This window comes from Chiloscyllium plagiosum, chromosome 4, assembly GCF_004010195.1.
Source record: "Chiloscyllium plagiosum isolate BGI_BamShark_2017 chromosome 4, ASM401019v2, whole genome shotgun sequence".
Taxonomy (NCBI): domain Eukaryota; kingdom Metazoa; phylum Chordata; class Chondrichthyes; order Orectolobiformes; family Hemiscylliidae; genus Chiloscyllium; species Chiloscyllium plagiosum.
The window spans coordinates 7322747-7341078 of record NC_057713.1 but is presented as its reverse complement, the minus strand read 5'-3'; the positions used below and the strand labels follow the sequence as shown (position 1 = coordinate 7341078).

The window sequence follows — 18332 nt, the reverse complement described above, 5'->3', positions numbered from 1 at the left end:
TTTCTTCACCCACTAACACCTTCACCTTCTGCTTCAGTGAAAGAGAGCAGTTTATTTTAAAATTAATTCAGGGAGGGGCAAGATTCCTCCAAGTTCAGTGAGTGAAAGAGATGCAAATGTGAACTGAGACTCCAAGCGCCTTTGGTACTGATGTCTCAAATAAAGAGTTTACTGTAGCTACAAGAACAAAGCGTGTTTGTCTCACTCGCCTTGAGTGTGAGGACTCCGCCCTGTCATCTCTCTCTCTCTCTCTCTCTAATATCCTGAAGCGATCAGGAAGTGCCGGGGGCGGGTGGGGGGTTGCTGGAAGCGAACCCGGGGCAGCCCTGTCTGCTGGCGGGGAGATGGTGTGCGGTGACTCGATGCCTCTTCCCAGTCCCCGGTAGGAGGAGGAGTGGCTGGCTCCGGCCGGCATTGGGAGCTATGGCGAGTGCAGTGTCAGTGGCGACTCTCCTGGAGCTTGTTCCTAATGTATCCGAGCGACAGAACAGCACGCTATCACCCACCTGGAGTAACCTACACCCTTACCAGGTGAGAAGGTCCCGGCTTTCAGCAGGAGGCGCGTCACTTACTCCGCACTTTCAGGCAAAACTTGCTTTATCTGTAACAATTGAACTGGAATTGCCTTCCATCAGAGCGGATCTGTAACAAATAGTGACAGACTGCAACAGTTCGCTGCATTTTCTGCGTTTGTAGCGAATTTCTTTTAGTCTTTTGCCCTCCCCTCTGTTGTGTGTGTGTTTCGTGTTTCAGAGAAAGGGATGCAACAAAGTGTAAACTTTTCCCCGAACTTCCCGAGTGAAGCCCCCCATAGCCGATGGTCCCTCCGATCTGACAGGGCGGGGTGGGGGTAGGGGTCGGTTATCTCAGTTTGACTGGAATGTGATGCAGAGAGACGCCTACGGCTTGGGTTCACCCCCCGAGGTTACCATGACCCTCAAATTAAACCTTCTGTGTTCATTGAAAAATAGCTTAGCACACAGACATAGTCACAAATGCAGTTAGATTCTGTACTGTAGCAAACCAAAGAAGTTAGCAAACATTGGTTCAATCCAAACAAACCAAAGATATCTCTTACACATCCGAGACTATATTTACATGGATTTGAAACACTAGGAGGGGCTTTCCCTCAGGTTAAACCACCACCTCTTAGTGGAAAGAGAGTCTCGCTAAGAATATGGCAACTTTATATTCCTGAAGAAGGGCTCATGCCGGAAACGTCGATTCTCCTGCTCCTTGGATGCTGCCTGACCTGCTGCGCTTTTCCAGCAACACATTTTCAACTTTATAAACAGGACAGACTCCAGTTCTCACTTCCCTCCATCAACTCGCACACTTGTTACTGGGAATGACCAAGCAAGGAAGTTCAAACGACCAAATGTTTGCTGGTGAATTCAGGATTATTTTCTTTATTCCCCACCCCCCCCATATAATCGGTCCTGACCTCCTCCCTCAAAATTTCATCCATTTTGACAATTTGCAACTTGCTTAGCATCATCTGTATTGAGGGCTAGATTCAGTTCCTGCTCCTCGGATGCTGCCTGACCTGCTGTGCTTTTCCAGCACCACTCTAATCTAGACTCTGATTTCCAGCATCTGCAGTCCTCACTTTTGCCTCAGTTTCGTTCTGCCAATAAGAGAAGTTCAAATAAGGGTCGACAGTGCAGTCGCAGTGTCCCTGCCTCTGAGCTAGGAGGTGCAGGTTCAAGCCCCACTGCTTCAGAGCTGTGTCTTAATATCTCTGAATAGGCTGATTACAAATAACTAAAGGTCCTCATCTGAGAGCAGACATAGAAACTCACGGTGCAAACAACAAATGCTGGAGATCACAGCGGGTCAGACTGCTTCCATAGAGAGAGATCAAGCTAATGTTTCAAGTCTAGATGACTCTTCATCAGAGCTGCTGTGAAGTGTGAAGGGGGCAGCATTTATCCAAGAGTGGCCGGGGTGGAGTGCTGAGGGAGAAAGAGTTGCAGATTAAGAGATCAGTTTGTGAGAATGGCAGGACAACAGTGTGTCTAACTGCCAGACTGGGAAAGGACAGTCCCACTGGGGTGGGGGGAGGAGAGAGAGGATAACAGAATGTAACAAGGCGAAAGTGACATCTGCAGATGCTGGAGATTAGAGTCGAGAGTGTGTTGCTGGAAAAGCACAGCAGGTCAGGCAGCATCTGAGGAGCAGGGGAATCGACGTTTCGGGCATAAGAATGTAACAAGTAAAGCTAAAAGTAAGGAATGGAATAGTTCACAATCTGAAGCTGGTGAACTCGAATATTGAGCCCAGAAGGTTATAAAGTACCTAGTCTGAAGATGAGGTGTTGCTCCTCCATGGACAAGTTGGACCGAAGAGTCTGTTTCTGTGCTGTACAACTCTGAGTCAATGATTGCAGTTTGCACTGTGAATCCCTGGGACACTGCAGCACGTTGAGAACAGACACTAGCAGGCCGCTGTGTTAAAAATGACTGTCTATGAGAAGTCAGGGGCATGCTTGCGCACAGACTAGAGGTGTTCAGCAAAGCGGTCACCCAGTCTGTGTTTGGTTTCTCTAATGTAGAGTCGGCCATCCTGGGTGCAGCAAATACAATACACAAGATTGGAGGAGGTGCAGGTGAAATGCTGCTTCACCTGGAAAGACTGTTTTGGCCCTTAGATGGGGAGCAGGGAGGAGGTGAAGGGGCAGGTGTTGCACTTTCTGCGGTTACATGGGAAGGTGCCATGGAGAGGGAGGGGGTGATGTTGGTGGTCAAGGAACAGACTAGGGAGAAACCAAATGGAGTGATCACTTTGCAGAAATCTCTGGTCTGTGCTCAAGCATGACCCCAGCCTCCGCCACACTCTTAGGTCAGTGTTTTCCAGAAATTGTAGTTCAGGCCCGTGAATACCTCAGTTCATTGTATTCTTGAATGGGGAAGTGGGAATGAGAGCAGAGTTTTGAGGTTCACAGATCACTAAGGTTTATTGGACAGGTATGTAATAATGAAATATGTTGGAACAGGGAGGGCCATGAAGATATTATGTTCCTACCATCCTCCTACAATCCACATTGTTCTATTTGGGTGAGGTGTTGGACTCAAAATATTGCTGGATATTTATCCAGAGATTCAAATCCCACCATGACAGATGGCAGAATTTGAATTTAATAAAAGTCTGGAATTACTGATGACCATGTAACCATTGTTAATTGTTGTAAAACACATCAGGTTATCCTTTAGGGAATGAAATTGCCATCCTTACCTGTCTGGCCTAGATGTGACTCTAGACCGACAGCAACATTGGGCAGTTAGGGATGGGCAGTAAATGCTGGCCAAGCTAGTGATACATACATCCTGCAAATGAACAATGAAAAACTATTTTCATTTTCCTTCATGTGGGCAGCAGTGGCAGCATTTGTTGCCCATCCCTAATTGCCTTGGCACTGAATGTTGCAGAGGGCATTTAAGAGTCAAGCATATTGCTGTGGGTCTGGGGTTACAGCAGAATTCCTACCCTTAAAGACATTACTGACCATGTTGGGATTTTATGACAAATGACAATTGTTGTCATGGTCATTGAGGCTAGCTTTCAATTCCAGATTGAATTTAAATTCCACCAGCTGTCCCTTGGGGGCTTTGAATCCACCTTTCCAAACCATTGGGTTCCTGGATTACTAGTCCAGTGACATGATCACCATGCCTCTGTCTGTCCAATGATCTGAGCTAGAGTCCTGCCATAGTGGACGTTGGTCTGCTTGTTTATGCAAATTGGATAGCTAGACCAGTTGAAAGACTGGAATGTGAACTTTGTACTGGGCGTTGAACATTCTGAGCAACAGCCCTTCAATTGTTATCCATGACTCACTGGGTAATAACATCACTGGTCAGTTGCAAGTGTGTAGGTTCTCTTCCCACTCCAGACACTTGAAGACAATGCAGAATGACATTCCAGTGTGGTACTGGGGCTGTGCTGCACTGCCACATGTACTTTTATTTTAGATGAGATGTGAAATCAAAGCCCTTTCAGTGCTCCCTCAGGAAGAGAGACAAAGTCCAGTGAAAACATCTGCAGAAGAGTCCATCTTTATCCTTCAATCACTATGAACAGATACCAAACCATTAAGGTCAATGGGGTTAAAAATCACACAACACCAGGTTATAGTCCAACAGGTTTAATTGGAAGCACTAGCTTTCAGAGCGCTGCTCTGTAATTGGGTGGTTATCGAGTACACAATTGTAAGACACAGAATTTATAGCAAACGTTTACAGTGTGATGTAACTGAAATTATACATTGAAAAATACCTTGATTGTTTGTTAAGTCTCTCATCTGTTAGAATGACCATGATCGTTTCATTTCTTTCACATGTAAATCACAAAACTTTTTTAAAAACTTACATTCTCAGGTTAGCTGTAACAATTGGTGTCAGCCCAGATAATGTGTTGAAGGTGTTAGCCCCCTGTGTGCAGTTGTCTGTGCCATAATGTTTAGACTGATTCAAATCTAAAAAATAAGTGAACAGAGTCTTACATGGATTCATGCAGTTTTTGAGCAAAGGACAATGTAACTCTGCAAGTACAAATTCACCCCACAATATATGTGTGTATGGTGGGTTTGTGTGTGTCTGGGGTGGGGGGTTGTGAGTGTCTGTGAGAGAGTGTAAATGTGTGTGTGAGTGTAAAGGGGTCAATGTGTGTGTGTGTTTAGTAGTGCAATGGTTGTCACCTGTAGTGTGACATGAACCCAAGGTCCCGGTTGAGGCCCTCCCTATGGGTATGGAACTTAGCTATCAGCCTCTGCTCGGCCACTTTTCTCTGCTGCCTGTCCCATGGCCACCCAAAGGTCCAAGGTCGAATGTCCTGAACCACTGAAGTGTTCCCCAAATGGGAGGGAACACTCCTGTCTGTTGATTGTTGGGCGGTGCCCATTCATCCGTTGCTGTAGCTTCTGCTCGGTTTCCCCAACGTACCATGCCTCAGGGCATCCTTGCCTGCAGTGTATAAGATAGACAATGTTGGCTGAGTCACATGAGTACCTGCCATGTACATGGAGGGAGGTGACTCCACACATAATGGTGGTGTCCATGTCCACACTCTGACACGTCTTGCAGTGCCTACCGTGACAAGGTTGTATGGAGTGTCCTGAAAGCCAGGCTGTTTGCTACAAGCAATGATCTTCGTGGCCTGCAACACATTATCAGTGAGGATGAGCACCTCGCCAAGACCTTCCGCACACCTCCACTCTCACCTTTAAACAACCACCAAACCTCAAACAGATCATTGTTCGTGCACACACACAGGCATCCTACACATACACACATGCAGACACTCCTAAACACAGATATGCACACAGACACTCATACACACTCCTACAAACTCACACAAGCACCCTCTCACAGACTTAGACCCCTTTACACTCACACACCCACATATATACATTTTCTCTCACAGACATTCACAACCCCCACCCCAGACAGACAGACAGACACACACACACACATGAATTTGTACTTAGAGTTACATTGTACTTTGCTCAAAAACTGCATGAATCCATGTAAGACTCTGTTCACTTATTTTTTAGATTTGAATCAGTCTAAACATTATGACACAGACAACACAATAAAGGGGGTTAACACCTTCAACACATTATCTGGGCTGACACCAATTGTTAAAGTTAACCTGAGAATGTAACTTCTAAAAATGTTTTGTGATTTACATATGAAAGAAGTGAAACTATTATGGTATTGTGTGATTTACATATGAAAGAAGTGAAACTATTATGGTATTGTAACAGATGAGAGACTTAACAAACAATCAAGGTATTTTTCAATGTATAATTTCAGTTACGTCATACTGTAAACTTTTGCTATAAATTCTATGTCTTACAATTGTGTACTCCACAATCACCTGATGAAGGAGCAGCGCTCCGAAAGCTAGTGCTTCCAATTAAACCTGTTGGACTATAACCTGGTGTTGTGTGATTTTTAACTTTGTACACCCCAGTCCAACACCGGCATCTCCAAATGATGGTCTATGGGAGCATACTATGTGTTAAAGGAATGCTACATTTCATACTGTAGCCTCGATCATACTGAATGGCCTACTCCTGCTTCTATTTTCTCTCCTCCAACATTTCTAAGACAAAAGTGAGGACTGTAGATGCTGGAGATCAGAATCAAGATTAGAGTGGGGCTGGAAATGAACAGCAGGTCAGGCAGCATCCGAGAAGCAGGAAAATCGACGTTTCAGGCAGGAGCCCTTCATCAGATTCCTGCCTGAAACGTCGATTTTCCTGCTCCTCAGATGCTCCCTGGCCTGCTGTGCTTTTCCAGCACCCCTCTAATCTCGACTCCTATATTTCTAACCTGAGTGAGCATCTTCAAGATGAAGTGAGGTGGGAGGGCAGAAGCAGAAAGGGTTAAAGAAGAAATGAATTCCAGAGGGCAGTAAATTTTGGATGAATTAAAATTGAGCCTGTTGAAGATGATAGACAGAAGGATGAGTGATGAAAATAAAATGTGCACAAAGAATTAAGTTCTACAGTGCTTCTTAAGGGAGGAGTGGGAGGGATTAGGGATGGAATTTCAGAGTTTAGTCTAAAATAACACCCTTCATAACAATACAGACTCTCAGTTTCTGGTAGCCTAAATAAAACATGCTGAGTATAGATAAGGTACTCTTCAAACATCGCAATGTATGACTCAAAACGTACATTCCCTTAAAGACCGTCACTGAGTTGAACTCAAGCACTGACTGTAAGGAAGCATTGTGCAATGTTGATCATTTTTAAATGAAGCAGTACAAAATTGCTTGGTCCAACATTTTCTTTCATACTTTCCCAAGGAATTTCTAACAACTTCCAGTATTCCATTGGAAACACATTGTTTCGATCTGATGGATGTAATCACTTGTAAAAAATCCATTTTGTTAAAATCAGCAGTGAAATCTATCAGGGATGAGGAGAGATTTTTTAATGTAACTGGTTGTTATAATCTGGAATACAGTACCTGAAAGGGGTGAAGAAAGCAATTGAGATAGAGAATTGGTTGTCGACCTAAAATTAGGAACATTTTACATTGCAATGGGGAAAGAGGGGAAGTGGAAATAATTGGATTGCTCTTTCAAAGAGTTAGAAGAGGCAATGTGGGCTGAATGGCCTTCTGCGATTCTGTGAGATATTAGCTGAAATGTGAACTAGCTTAACAGGTGACTGATTAATTGGAAAGAAAACTCTGATTGTTCAGCTTTTCAATTTGAATTCAATGCTGTCATGTGAGGCAATAGCCAGGGTAGGAATTAATCACAACTTGTTGGAGAGGGGTTTGAAAGAGGAGTCTGAGTCCTGTGTACAATAGCTCAAATCATTCTTTATTTGGAGTTCATGTAACACGCGTATGGGAGAGGCCAGAGACTGCTCTGAATCTGGCTTTCACATGCGGTCCAGTTACCCTCTTAATTACTATTCAGATTGGAGGTCTGTGACACTCTCTCTTTCCCAATAAAGTACAGGATATTTATACATACCACGTTACAATGTTTACATGCAACATTGACATCAGTGCTTGCCACATCCTCTCTGACCTACATATCCCAATCCTGTGAATACACAATCAATGATTTACCACTTCATGGTCCACCTTGGGTCATCCCATCATCCGTGATGTTTGCCAGACCTCCTATCACCTGACCTTGGGCTCACATGGTCATTGACCACATTCCAACACTGATTGTTATGTCTCTTCCTGGACATTTGCCAGCAGCATCATACTGAGTGGGTGCTGTTGTTGCTTTGCGAAGTGGCAATCATTTTCCTGAGGGCATAACGATTAGGTAGTGATTTGCAAATGCCTCAATATAATGCCATCTGTTTTCTGGAGTCCTTTCATGAGGTCATTTCTTTATACCCTTCATCATATATCATTTGCTCCTTGGTTTTTATACCATTCATCTTTCAATCCACCCCCTGCCCCACCCGGCTGATAGGACAGGGGTTCTCTCTACAAATTACAGCAATTTGTCTAAATTCCTTAATGTTAGTTGTTTGTTGCATTTATAATTTTGATATACCTACTTGTATAATATGTAATGATGATGTAAAAAGCCTTTGATTATGGTGGTATCAGATTTCCCTTCTATACTTTACCAAATAACAAGACTTCCAACCCAGCCTTGAGCAGATGTGAAACTTATAACCTTTCTGATTGACCAGGCTCATAGAATCACCTGAGGAGCTCATTAAAGCTTTGTGGAGACTAATTAATCTAGTGTGGAACACTGAACATTGAAGTGGTTATTAAAAATATGACTTTATGTTTTGCTTTGGCATGATTTAAGGAAATACAATAGCTTTAATTAGCTTTTCCTAAGCTACTGAAATATCATTGGCCCTTTCATGCATTTTTAGTGTTCCTGAGAACGAGAAAAGATTTGAGTCAATTGGCAAAGTTGTCATTAGTTGACTGCATGGAGAAAGCAGCATTGGTGTTAATTTCTCAGGATATTGAAATAATGGGCAGAACCAAACTTTAACCACAACAGGATATAGAATGGTCCACTGACTCCCTCACACCTGTCTTCCATTCAGCCAGATCATGAGCAACCCATACCTCAAACTATTTACTAACCTTACCCAAAGAGGTGCAGGTTAGGTGGATTGGCCATGCTAAATTGTCCATAGTGTCCAGGGATGTGCAGGCTAGGTGGATTAGTCATGGGAATTGCGGGGTTACAGGGATAGGATAGGGGGGTGGGTCTGGGTGGGATGCTCTGTGGAGGGTTGGTGTGGAGTCAATGGGCCGAATGGCCTGCTTTCACACTGATTCCACAATCACAACATTTAAAAGGCATCTGGATGGGTATATTCTATGAAGTTTTCTCTTTCCCATTAAGACTTCTAATAAGCACATCATTATCTTTTGGTTGCCCTGAGTAAGAAGGCTATGATTCTGACTGTGGAAAGTTCTGCCTCAAATAACAATTCTCTTCAATGGGCAATACAGCAGAATCGACCTCCTTTGATAATGGCAGGCACTGCTGCTTATTAACAACAGAGTCAGCTCCAAATATCTTAGCAAAGTCACAAAAGCATCCCTATTGCAAAAAGAAATGAACATGGATAGTCGGGAATGTGAAGTAATTCGGATCAATCATGATCCAATCTAATGGCAGAATGGGCTGGAGGGGCTGAGTGGCCTTCTCCTGCTCCTGACCTGCATGCTTGCCATCTGACACTGCAGGTCACACATGCACATTCCTTTTGCTTATCTGCACCTTGTCCACACTATCTCAAAAGCTCCACAAATTGACACAAGGCGTTTACAAACTTTTTTATTGCTCAATTTAAAAAAAAATGTTTGCCAAGCCGTTCCCAATGGAGCAAATTCAGTCATTGCATCTGGGAGCAGCAACCAGTGGGCATAACATATCAGGAAATAAGTATGGAAGTGCAGCTTTTCTCTATCCTGTTAGTGAAGGTACTAGACCATAGGGTGCTCTCTCCTGTGAGAGGTTTCACCTGAGGGTCACCACACCTCAGGGGAGGGCAGAGGTTGAGAAAGGGAATCCCTTTACGGGTACCTCAGCTGGCGTGGGATTTGAACCCATGCTGTGGCCTCATTCTGTATTGAAATTCAGTCATTCAGCCACCTGAGCTAACCAATCTCCAATCCCTAATAGGAAAGAGGCAGAGAAAAGTAATTGGAAAGAATTTGAATTTCTGGTGATCACCAGGAAGAAGTATTTTAACTACTCCTAGATCCGATACTGTGTAAACCTCATAATTAACAATCACAATCATGATGGGGCCTAGGTAGGGTAAATAGACAAGGTCTGTTCCCTGGGGTAGGGGAATCCAGAACTACAGGGCATAGGTTTAGGGTGAGAGGGGAAAGATTTAAAAGGGACATAAGGGGCAACCTTTTCACACAGATGGTGGTGTGTATATGGAAGAGCTGCCAGAGGAAGTGGTGGAGGTTGGTACAATCACAACATTTAAAAGGCATCTGGATGGGTATATGAATAGGAAGGGTTTAGAGCGATATGGGCCAAATGCTGGCAGGTGGGACTAGATTAGGTTAGGATAGGATATCTGATTGGCATGGACGAGTTGGACCAAAGGGTCTGTTTCCATGTTGTACATCTCTATGACTCTTATGACATTTCTGATGGCTCTGGTAGAGGTGAAACTTCCCTTTCACACAACTCCTGTTTTCTTTCCTTTTTCTCTCTCTCTCTCTCTCTCTCTCTCTCTCTATTTCTCGCCGCCAACCTCCTGCTCAGTCCTTTTCTCCTTATCGTTTTCTTGCTGCTATTGCCTTACATTATCTGCTCAATTTTTAATCATTTTCACTTCTCCCTATCATATTCCTTCTCTGGCTCATATTTCATTTTGCTTTTTGATGCATTTATCTTACAGAGGATGTGGCCTGACCAGAAATCCAAATCAATCGAGAATTAATCTATCCACAAATCAAAATAGTGCAAGTGAAAGGTTTCATCTCACTGTTGACAGCTTTTATTCCATGCCTTTGAAACAATGCTATTTGCTGTTTTTTGTCACATGGAGATAAATATTGCTTGGAAGAGGGGTGATTATGTATTGAAACATAAGCTGTGAATCAGAGGGTCACACTCCACATCACAGATTTGTGTGCATGATTTAGGTTAACATTTCAATGCAGTACTGAGGCAGTGCAACACAGAGGAGCCAGAAATAGCCATAATCTGACCGCAGTGTGTAAAATCTCTCATGCTGTAATGGGTTTGACGGCTGTTGGAAGAAAATCCCAGTGTGTAGCCCCTCAAATGGGGTTAGCTGAGTTGGCCATGCTAAATTGCCCATAGTATTCAGGGGTGTGTCGGTTAGGTGCATTAGTCAGGGGTAAACGTAGAGTAATAGGGTAGGGGAATGGGTTTGGGTGGGATATCCTTTGGAGGGTCGATGTGGACTTGTTGGGCCGAAGGGCCTGTTTCCACACTGTAGGGATTCTATGATTCTATGAAACAAAATTAGCAGGTCATCATCACTGCAAGAGTTTTCTAAGTGCAAATTGTTTCCTTTTTTTTTCTCTCCATTCCAACTGTAAATTGTCATCATTGCTGTTGTTCAAGTCATGGGTGATGACACATCAGGGTCAGGAGATTCTACTGTGGGTCTTCCAGGAACTGAACAGCTGATTATTGTCTCTCAGATCTTTAAGCACATGGAGCAGGACATCTCCACCAGATGGATTGTGGGATTTGCTTCTTTCTCGTTCCTTCACAATCAATTCTCTAAATCATAAGACATAGGAGCTGAAGTAGGCCATTTGGTCCGTCGAGTCTGTTCTGCCATTTCATGCGATCATGGCTGATGTGATGATCCTCAACTCCACTTTCCTGCCTTTCCCCATAACCGTTGATTCCCTTCCTGATTAAAACTCAGCTTTGAACATACTTAATGACTTCTTAGACCATAAGATGTCAAGAGGAAGGCTTATGTGAGAATAAGGTGTGAAGGCTCAGTTAGGGGGTTCAAGAGTTACAACTTAGCCAGAAAAGATTTAAAGAGAGGGCTAAGAAGAGCCAGGAGGGGACATGAGATGTTGTTGGCGGATAGGATCAGGGAAAACCCTAAAGCCTTCTATAGGTTTATCAGGAATAAAAGAATGACTAGAGTAGGATTAGGGCCAATCAAAGATAGTAGTGGAAAGTTGTGTGTGGAATCTGAGGACTTAGGGGAAGCGCTTAATGAATACATTTCGTCAATATTCACATTGGAAACGGGCAATGTTAGTGAGAATACGGAGGTACAGGCTACAAGATTAGATGGGATTGAGGTTGATAAAGAGGAGGTTTTAGCAATTTTGGAAAATAAGACATCGGGGCCAGATGGGATTCATCCCCGGATTCTCTGGGAAGCCAGGGAAGAGATTTCAGAGCCCTTGGGTTTGATCTTTATGTCATCGTTGTCAACAGGAGTAGTGCCAGAAGACTGGAGGATAGCAAATATTGTTCCCTTGTTGAAGAAGGGGAGTCTGGACAACCCTGGTAATTATCGGCCAGTGAGACTTGCTTCAGTTGTGGGTAAGGTATTGGAAAAGGTTATAAGAGATAGGATTTGTAATTATCTGGAAAGGAATAATTTGATTAGGGATAATCAACACGGTTTTGTGAAGGGTACGTCGTGCCTCACTAACCTTATTGAGTTCTTCAAGAAGGTGACAAAACAGGTGAATGAAGGTAAGGCGGTTGAATGTGGTGTATATGGACTTCAGTAAGGGGTTTGATAAGGTTCCACACAGTGAGCTATTGCACAAAATATGGAGTTTCGGGATTGAAGGTGATTTAGTGGTTTGGATCAGAAATTGGTGAGCTGAAAGAAGATAGAGGGTTGTGGTTGATGGGAAATGTTCATCCTGGAGCTCAGTTTCCAATGGTGTGCCACAAGGATCTGTTTTGGGGCAACTGCTGTTTGTCATCTTTACAAATGATCTGGACATGGGCGTAGAAAGATGGGTCAGTAAATTTGCAGATGACACTAAGGTAGGCAGAGTTGTGGATAGTGCCGAAGGATATTGTGGGTTACTGAGGGACACAGATAAAATGCAGAGCTGGGTTGAGAAATGGCAAATGGAGTTTAATGCGGAAAATTGTGAGGTAGTTCACTTTGGAAGAAGTAACAGGAATGCAGATTACTGGGCTAATGGTAAAATTCTTGGCAGTGTAGATGAACAGAGAGATCTCGGTGTCCATGTGCAAAAATCCCTGGAAGTTGCTACCCAGGTTGATAGGGTTGTTAATAAGGCATATGGTATGTTGGCATTTATTGGTAGGGGAATTAGGTTTTGGAGCCATGCGGTCATGCTTCAGCTGTACAATACACTAGTAAGGACACACCTGGAATATTGCATACAGTTCTGGTTACTGCATTATCGGAAGAATGTGGAAGCTTTTGAAAGGGTTCAGAGGAGATTTATGAGGATGTTGCCTAGTATGGAAGGAAGGTCTATCGTGGAAAGGCTGAGGGAACTGAGGCTGTTTTCGTTGGAGAGAAGAAAATTGAGAAGTGACTTAATCCAGATGTCGAAGATAATCAGAGGGTTAGATAGGGTGGACAGTGAGAGCCTTTTTCCTCTGATGGTGAAGGCTAACACAAGGGGACATAGCTTTAAATTGAAAGATTTAGGACAGATATGAGAGGTAGTTTCTTTACTCCGAGAGTAGTAGAGACATAGAACAGCCTGCCTGCAACAGTAGTAGACTTGCTGACATTAAGGGCATTTAAATAGGCATTGGACACACATATGGATAATAAGGGAACGGTGTAGGTTAGGTGGGCATCAGATTAATTTCACAGTTCATGCAACATGGAGGACCGAAAGGCCTGTACTGCGCTGTAACGTTCTATGTTCTATATTCTAAGATATTAGAGTAGAATTAGGCCATTTGATCCACTGAATCTACTCTGCCATACAATCGGAGGGGAGATTCTTTTTTGGCCCGACAGTGTCCAGTCCACTGATATTGATTTTGCAAGTTTTGCCTAAGTGCTTATGCAGATAGCGTCCAGAAGGATACTAGTGTTTGCTTGACAGCCTTTTTCATTGATTCGGGGGGATGTGGTGGAAATATTGCTGGTTGAATTTCTCTGTCAGTGATACATACTACAGATCTGAGTGACTCAATGGTTAGCACTGCTGTTAGGCAGTGATGTGAACTAGGGTTTGGTTCCAGCCTTGGGAGACTGTCTGTGTGGAGTTTGTACATTCTCCCTGTATCTCCTGGTGTTCCAGTTTCCTCCCACACTCCAGGGATGTGCAGGTTAGGGTGGATTGGTTATGCTAAATTGCCCACGATGTGCAGGCTAGGTGGGTTAGCCATGAGAAATACAGGCTTACAGGTGGAATGCTCTTCAGTGTGGACTGAATGTCTTGCTCCACACTGTAGAGATCCTATGAGATCTGTATGCAGTACAGGAATGTGGTGATGCCAAATGCTCTGCATTTTGAGGTTATTTGTTGACTTGTGGAAGTCTTAATTGTCAAAGACTGGCTGCTGTGGTTTGTTGGAAGATTGAATTGACACAACTTTATCTGGTGTTGGATCTCTTTGTCAATAATGGCCTTTTGTCCAAGGTGGCTATCAAAGCATGGAAAATGCTCACCATGTTCTTGTCTCGCCTTCACCAACATGACGGGTGCAGTATATCAGAGGGCAGCTCCTTGAGGTGAATGGTCACTGTTGGGTAGATTGTAACCAGCAGGGGGATTCCTGAAGGAGTCAGTTTTAAGACAGCTGCCAGCGTATCATTGTGAAGAAATGTAGGTTTGGAACAAAGTGTTTTGGACATCCAGTTCTCTGGAGCACAGACCCCAGACTCGTGATTTTCTCAGTCAGATGCTTTGGTCACATCAGTGGATGCAATGAACATCCTTGGTTTTGTTCTCCACCCTTATCCATGGATCCGTCTGACCACAAAGAGCATGTTAGAGCTTCCTCTGGAAGATCAAAGGCCACACTCTGTCTCCGGGAGGATTTCCTCAGCCACAGGAAGTTGGCAATTCGGAAACAAGTGGGTCAGAAACAAAAACAAAAATTGCTGGAAAAGCTCAGCAATTCTACCAACATCTGTGGAGAGAAATTAGAAGTAAGTATTTGGGCCAAATGACCATTCCTCAGAACCGATGGTAGCTAGGAAAACATTGGTTTCTATGCAGAAGATAGGGTTGGGGGAGAGGTAAGGAGTAAATGAGAGATGGAGATAGAGCCCAAAGAGACAGAAGGACAGTTGGATAGACAACAGAGTGAATAATTATCTGACTAGGGCAGCATGGTGGCTCAGTGGTTAGCACTGCAGCCTCACAGCACCAGGGTCCCAGGTTTGATTCCAGCTTCGGGTGACTGTGCAAACTCCACACAGACATTCTCCCCGTGTCTGCTCCGACAGCACTTTTCAAACCCATGACTATTCCATCGCGAAGGACAAGGAGCAGCAGATACATGGGAACACCAACCTCTGGAAGTTGCTTTTCCAAGCCACTCACCATCCTGACTTGGAAATATATCGTGGTTCCGTGGGTGGCCCGCTTCTCCAGGATAGTTGAGGATAAGCAAGAAATTCTGGTTTATCTGGAAAATCCCACGTTGCTTGAATGAATTTGAAAAACGACTTGCCTTCAGGGAGAACATGCATGATGGAACTGTAGGTTAGTGAGTGAGCTGAGTTGCTCTTGCTGAGACCTGGCAAGGTCATGATGGGCTGAATGGCCACTTGTGCTGTAGCTATTTACCGACATGGCTATTGCATTGCTCAGGGATGGACAATAAATGTTAATCTTGATGGTATTGCCTATGTCTGGTGAATCAGTTTTTCAAAACCAAATCGCCTACATTTAGTTTGAATTCATCAAAGTAAAGTAGAAGCATAACTTTTAATTGGAACAAAGTCAAACCCTCCCTTTCTGCAAACACCACATTGTGGGATTGTATTAAATGTGGCAGTGTGCCATCGATGTGTTGTATTTAGCTTGTGTAGCACAGGGAGTGGAGAAAGGGGAGGGAGTCCTCCTGTTCAACACATAATAATACTGTCTGTTTACTCCTTGCAAGTTCTACGCCCATCTGCTTGGGTTCAATCCAGAATGGATTGACTCACATTTCAATACAACATGGGAAGAGGCCATTCTGCCCTTTGTGGTCTGTGTCACATCACTGAAGGAGCTATCCAGTTTATCCCATCCTCCACCCTTTTTGCTATCGCTCTGTGCATTTTTCACCATCAAGTATTTAGGCTGGTCCTTTTCGATAGTTTCGGCTGAATCTGCTTCCAGCATGTTTTCAGATCTCAACAACTAGCTGAGCTTTAAACTACTGTTCACTATTTCCCTCTGGTTCTTTGCCTCTTTATCCGAAATCTGTACCTTCCCTAGTTGCTGAGATGTTCCACGACATCTCAGTGGAACACTCTCCCCCTTACAAAATCCCATCATAATTGTGAATAGTTGTATAACGTCTCCTCCTAGCTCTTGCTGCTCTTGGTGGAACAATCTCAACTCCTCAGCAGAAGTCCCTCACAACTACCACACTTTGTCTGCTCACCCTCTTGACTTCCATGGTTCGAAGGGCAGAGTGGCCGACTCCTGTTCCTATTTTCCATGATGTTCTACTCCACTCTTCCATTTATTGACAGACAATATCAGACCTTAGTGGGATATCATTCTGTCAAGGAGATGTCTCATTTCGTTTGGATGGTCTGTGAGGGATTAATGTTACATTCTGTCAGTGTGTTTAAAACCTGGTTGTCCTTCTACACCAGTCTCTAAAGGTAAGCATTGCAGGTACAGTGGGTGGTGAAGAAGCCAAATGATATGTTGGCCTTCATAGCGAGAGGATTTGAGTACGAGAGCAAGAGTGTGTTGCTGCAATTGTACAGGGCCTTGGTGTGACCACAACTGGAATTTTGAGTGCAGTTTTCATCTCTTTATCCAAGGAAGGATAATCTGGTTTTGGAGGGAGTGTAATGAAGGTGCACCAGACTGATTATGGGATGGTCGGACTAATGTATGTGCAGACTGGACTATATTCACTGGGGTTGAGAAGAATGAGGGAGAATCTCATAGAAACCTACAACATTCCAACAGGACTAAACAGAGTAAACAATGTTTCTAATAACCGTGGACTGTTCAGAACCAGGGACTGCAGTCTAAGGATAAAGCATTTCGGACTGAGATGAGGAGAAATGTCTTCACCCAGAAAGTGGGGAGCCTGTGGGATTCTCTGCCACAGAAAGCGACCGAGGACAAAACATCGAATGTTTTCAAGAAGGAGTTAGATACAGTTCTTGGGGCTGAAGAGATCAAAGGATTTGTGGAGAAAGTGGAAACAGGGGACTGCTTTGGATGATCAGCTGTGATCATATGGAACGGCGGAGCAGGCTCAAAGGGCTGACTGGCCTAGTCCTGCTCCTATTAACGATGTTTCTAGCCGGCGAGGAAGAGAAGAGGTGCCAGCCAGCACCTTGGTGACAATGCTGCAAAATGGGCCAGGCTGATGGATGGTGAGGCACAGTTTGCTTTTTAACAATTTGACAGCTGCCTGCAGCAAGCAAGGCCATTGGGAAGTCACTCGAGTTACATGCAGAGCTTTAGCTGTAGGATTTATGAGAATCTATCACATTACATGCTGTTCAGTCAATTCATCAGGCATTTCATTGCTGGGAGTGACATGTAACATATCAGAAAGACTGATTGATTGAAGTAGTACAGTGGAATTATAAAACCCTACAGCAAAGAAGGAGGCCATTTGACCCACTGTGCTGGCACTGGCTGTTTGGAACAACCAATTAGCTCCAGGTTCCTGCTTTGTCCAGTCCTCCTGCAAAATTTCACTGCACTTTCAGATGGTTCACTCCAGATCCTGACAATGTGCTGTGTTGATTTCTTCTCCTGCTCATTGTTCTGTTGTCTCTTCCTGAGCCTCCTACCAGCACAAATGGTTTCTAAAAGCTGTGGCTCAGTTTGTCTCACCCCCATCTTCAGGTCACACATGTTTAGGCCACTTGTGGAATACTGTGATTAATTCTGGTGTCTGTGCTACAGGAAGTATGTTGTGAAACTTGAAAGGGCGCAGAACAGATTTGCAAGGCTGTTGCTGGGGTTGGAGGATTTGAGCTATAGATAGAGGTAGAATAGGCTGGGGTGTTTTCCCTGGAGCTTCGGAGGCTGAGGGGTGACCTTCTAGATGTTGTGGTTCTGTTCGCCGAGCTGGGATTTGTGTTGCAGATGTTTCGTCCCCTGTCTAGGTGACATCCTCAGTGCTTGGGAGCCTTCTGTGAAGTGCTTCTGTGATGTTTCCTCCAGCATTTAAAGTGGTTTGTCTCTGCCGCGTCCGGTTGTCAGTTCCAGCTGTCCGCTGCAGTGGCCGGTATATTGGGTCCAGGTCAATGTGTTTGTTGATAGAATCTGTGGATGAGTGCCATGCCTCTAGGAATTCCCTGGCTATTCTCTGTTTGGCTTGTCCTATAATAGTAGTGTTGTCCCAGTCCAACTCCATGTTGCTTGTCATCTGCATGTGTGGCTACTAAGGATAGCTGGTCATGTCGTTTCGTGGCTAGTTGGTGTTCATGGATGCGGACCGTTAGCTGTCTTCCTGTTTGTCCTATATAGTGTTTTGTGCAGTCCTTGCGTGGTATTTTGCACACTACGTTAGTTTTGCTCATGCTGGGTATTGGGTCCTTTGTCCTGGTGAGTTGTTGTCTGAGAGTGGCTGTTAGTTTGTGTGCTGTTATGAGTCCTAGTGATCACAGTAGTCTGGCTGTCAGTTCAGAAATGTTCTTGATGTATGGTAACGTGGCTAGTCCTTTGGGTTGTGGCATGTCCTCATAG

General features: G+C 44.1%; 1 protein-coding gene across 4 annotated transcripts in view; it reads left to right on the top strand.

Annotated features, from left to right (window-relative positions):
- The first annotated feature begins 240 nt into the window (after positions 1-240).
- LOC122548833 (NIPA-like protein 2) overlaps positions 241-18332 on the top strand; it is a 77305-nt gene continuing 59213 nt past the window's right edge. For 2 of the 4 annotated variants that reach the window (XM_043687659.1, XM_043687656.1), the window contains exon 1: positions 244-531. In XM_043687659.1, coding sequence (XP_043543594.1) covers positions 424-531 — 108 coding nt within the window. In that variant the 5' untranslated portion in view covers positions 244-423. Of the gene's footprint in view, positions 532-18332 lie in introns of all 4 variants that reach the window. The other 2 variants (XM_043687657.1, XM_043687658.1) reach the window with 2 other exon arrangements.